The following is a 4,008-nucleotide window of genomic DNA, read 5'->3' as shown; positions in this document are numbered from 1 at the left end:
CAGCTCACAGCATGGATAGTCTTCATTTGATTTTAAGTTTCTTGTCATTTCTTATCAGGAGGAAGGAGGGCTAAGGGGTCGCCCTTTAGAATGCAGCAGCCTTTTCATCTGTTTTCAGATTGAGGACCTGGGCTGAAATTCAGAGGTGACCAGAGCATGCCCGTTCCCTACCTGGTTTTGCAGGTGGTCGGAGGGGTGCTACAAAGCACCCTTCCTGAGGGGAGCAGATCAGCCTGGTCCGAGGGCTCAGGCAGGGTCTCTCCTCCATGGGGGCAGTGGGAAAGGAGCCTGGAACAACCCAGAAGACTTTTGCTCCCAGCACCTGCCCTGCCCTGGAAAAAAATAAGTCTATTGATCCTAGGGACCCTGAAAAGAGCTGGGCATTCCTCCCTAGGGACATAGCACCTCTCCCTGAAGAGCTGCCCTGAGCCACAGGTAGTAGGTGGAGCTGAGGGATCATGGCCCAAGGCCAAGGACTGACCCTTCCAGCTTCATTTGGTAACTTTGATATCAGGTGACCAGGATGGCAGGGCCAATCTGACAGAGGGTGGTATTTATAAAAGGTCCCCTCCCCCGGAGCCAGAAGCTCTGTACCAGCCTCCACAAGCCTGCTGATTTCAAGCACCTCCGTCTACAGGTACCTTTCTGGGGCTCATTTTCCAGTCCCTGGGGACCCCCCGCCCAATGTATCCTGGGAACCAGTGGAGATGGAGGAATGTAGGGACCCTGGGTTAGGTGTAGGAGGCCTGAGTTCTAGTCCTTCCTGCCCATCTCCAGACCTCAGTTTCTCCATTTTTCAATTGGCAGCTTGGACTGGGCCATCTCTAAGGACCCTTAGCGTGATTCAAATGGAGAAATGGGGAGGGGTCCCCACCTGGCACGGGGGCAGCCATGGATCTGGCTGCAGCCCGACCTCAGGCTCTAATATTGTGAGGGGATGGGGAGGAGGTGCTCTCCTTGGATGTGGTAAAGAGTGCCTTGGGGAAGGGGCCGTCACCAGTCGTTCCCATCAGCCCTGGGTGGGACCTTGGCCTCCTGGGTGTTGCTGGGTGGGAGCAGCTCCCTGTTCCCTGGGTGGGAGGAGTTATTGGCAGGAAGCCAGCATTGGCACGGACCCTTTGGCACAATGCCGAGCATAACCCTGCGATGGGGCCTGGCAAGGGTGCTTCCCTGTTTTGAAGCGTCAGTTGCCTCCACTCCAGCCTCAGAATTGGAGACTGAGGAGACGGGCAGAGGGGAGGGTCAGGTTGGGCATTTTGAGGTTCCTTTCCAGGCCTCAGGTTCTGTGATGCTCTCAGGGTGCGCTCCTGGGACACAGGACCCACGGTGGGTGTATCTTAGTCTTTCTGCTGTCCGGCTGGGAGCCAAGCCCCGAACGTATGCCTGAGGGAGTGAATGAAGGAAGGAAGGAATGGCTCCATCTTGACACTCAGCCTGGCTCCTCCTTCTTCCCTGGTAGTTGGTACAGATGGCATTGTCCCAGATGGCCACAGAGCTTCTCCTGGCCTCTGCCGTCTTCTGCCTGGTGCTCTGGGTGGTCAGGGCCTGGCAGCCTCGGGTTCCCAAAGGCCTGAAGAGTCCCCCGGGGCCCCGGGGCTGGCCCCTGCTGGGGAACGTGCTGACCTTGGGGAAGAACCCACATCTGGCGCTGTCCAGGCTGAGCCAGCGTTATGGGGACGTGCTGCAAATCCACATTGGCTCCACACCCGTGCTGGTGCTCAGCGGCCTGGACACTGTCCGGCAGGCCCTAGTGAGGCAGGGTGAGGATTTCAAGGGCCGGCCCGACCTCTACAGCTTCACTCTGATTACCAATGGCCAAAGCATGTCCTTCAGCCCAGACTCTGGACCAGTGTGGGCTGCCCGCAGGCGCCTGGCCCAGAGCGCCCTGAAGAGTTTCTCCATTGCCTCCGACCCGGGTTCCTTGTCTTCCTGCTACCTGGAAGAGCATGTGAGCAAGGAGGCCGAGGCCCTCCTCAGCAGGCTGCAGGAACAGATGGCAGAGGTTGGGCACTTTGACCCCTACAACCAAGTGCTGCTCTCAGTGGCTAATGTCATTGGTGCCATGTGCTTTGGGCAGCACTTCCCTCAGAGCAATGAGGAAATGCTCAGCCTCATCAAGAGCAGCAGTGATTTTGTGGAGACTGCCTCCTCCGGGAACCCTGTGGACTTCTTCCCCATCCTGCAGTATATGCCCAACCCCGCCTTGCAGAGATTCAAGGCCTTTAACCAGAAGTTAGTGCAGTTCCTGCAGAAAATTGTGCAGGAGCACTACCAGGACTTTGACGAGGTGAGCCCAGGGTGTTGGTGGTGAGGGGACACCCTGCGGGGCCTGGGTGTAGCCACTCTCACCCAGCCTCCAGGTACACACACTGCTGATGTGCTGCGAAGGCCTAGGAAGGCTCTGGAATGCCTTGGATCAGCTGTGTGACCTGGGACCAATCCCTCTCCCTCTCAGGCCTCAGTTTTCTCAACCAACTGCCTCCCTCTCAGGGTCGCTCAGAGCCCCAGAGATATTTGCCTGTGAATGGGGCCCTGGCAGAGTGCCACATGCGTGGGGGGGGGGGGGGCTGTTATCATGAGAAGGCTTTTGTTCTGCAGGAACCTGAACCCTGACAGAAGCTAATCCGCAGCTCAGGTGGCACTTGGCTTCCCAGTACTTCCCCCAACCCCCTCCCTTGAAATTGGCCCCCTTGGGTTATTGGGAGGAAGGGCACCCAGGGCTGCTACCAGCCCCCCCGGAAGCTCAGCTTACTGCCTGGAGGCCGGGCGGGAGTGCCCTGTGGGGTAGGGCAAGGTCTGACCTGGACGTGCCAGGGTGCCCCAAGCTTGTGTCCCCACAGAGCAGCATCCAGGACATCACCGGGGTCCTCTTGAAGCACAACGAGAAGGGCTCCAGAGCTGGTGGTGGCCACATGCCCCATGAGAAGCTCGTCAGCCTTATCAGTGATATTTTCGGGGCAGGTAGGAACCAGACCCATGCGCCTTCCCCCATCCATCAGTGCCTGTTGTTCATCCACAGACTTGCCCGGCCCCTGAGTCCACCCGATCATTTGCTAACCACATACCAGATGGTGTGGGACACAGACACCTGGCCCATATTCGGGGTCGGAGTCCAGGCTGGGCCAACAGATCCCAGTGGGAATTCAACTAAGCCCCTCTTGGCCCCTGGGCCTCAGTTTCCCCACCTGAACAATAAGGGGTTCTCTAGCCTGTAAGTCTAGATCCCTGTAATTCCAGCAGCTAATTATGAAACTAGTGACTCAAATTTGTGTTGAGGAGACCTGGTCTCTGCCTTCAGGAAACTCATGGAGGGTAGAGGATGTAGGGGGAAGGAGGCAGAGAAAACAGTGCTTGGTACGTAAGTGCTGGGTGCTTAGTAAATGCTGCTTTTTTGTTCTTGTCTTCCTCCCTTCCTCACCTTGCACCATGCTGCCCAGGATTTGACCCCATCACAACGGCCATCTCCTGGAGCCTCATATACCTTGTGACAAACCCTGAGATACAGAGAAAGATCCAGGAGGAGTTGGGTATGTGGTAGAGATGTACAAGCTGAGAGAAGACTTGGGATCCCCAGGTCATTTCTTCAATGTCCATATAGCTGTTTTGCACCTACTATGTAGCAGCCCTGGGCATACAGTGGTGTCCACTCTTGCCTAGAACATGCTGGGGGTAGGGTGGTTAATGGGCCTCAGATATAGAAGGCATAGTTCCACGTAATAGGGGACTTAGATGCCATGGAGCAGTCAGGGCAGCCCTAAGCCTTGTTTGGTCTTCTGTTCTCTGCAGACACAGTGACTGGCAGGGCCCGGCAGCCCCGGCTCTCCGACAGACCCCAGCTGCCCTACCTGGAGGCCTTCATCCTGGAGATCTTCCGACACACCTCCTTCGTCCCCTTCACCATCCCGCACAGGTAAAGCCAGCTTATCCTGACCTGCCACCTCTGTAGTCCTCACCATGTTTCTTCCTCCCATCTTCTCAGCCCTGGCCCTGGCTCAGACCTTGGCCTCT

The 4,008-nt window shown here is 57.0% G+C and overlaps 1 protein-coding gene across 1 annotated transcript; it reads left to right on the top strand.

The window, feature by feature from the left end:
- Window positions 1-1,465: 1,465 nt before the first annotated feature.
- Window positions 1,466-2,854, top strand: LOC123862300 (cytochrome P450 1A2). Its single transcript, XM_064598514.1, has one exon. The coding sequence runs from the start codon at window positions 1,469-1,471 to the stop codon at window positions 2,309-2,311; it is 843 nt and encodes a 280-aa protein (XP_064454584.1). The 5' UTR covers window positions 1,466-1,468; the 3' UTR covers window positions 2,312-2,854.
- The last annotated feature ends 1,154 nt before the right edge of the window (window positions 2,855-4,008 follow it).

This window comes from Mirounga angustirostris, unplaced genomic scaffold, assembly GCF_029215605.1.
Source record: "Mirounga angustirostris isolate CCGP_5_RB_7025 unplaced genomic scaffold, mMirAng1.0.hap1 SCAF_9, whole genome shotgun sequence".
NCBI classification, from domain to species: Eukaryota; Metazoa; Chordata; class Mammalia; order Carnivora; family Phocidae; genus Mirounga; species Mirounga angustirostris.
The sequence above is the reverse complement of the archived record's forward strand: the minus strand, read 5'-3'. Positions and strand labels throughout refer to the sequence as shown.

Excerpts from the sequence above, each read along its gene's own strand:
- LOC123862300 (XM_064598514.1), top strand. The coding sequence starts at position 1,469 with ATGGCATTGTCCCAGATGGCCACAGAGCTTCTCCTGGCCTCTGCCGTC.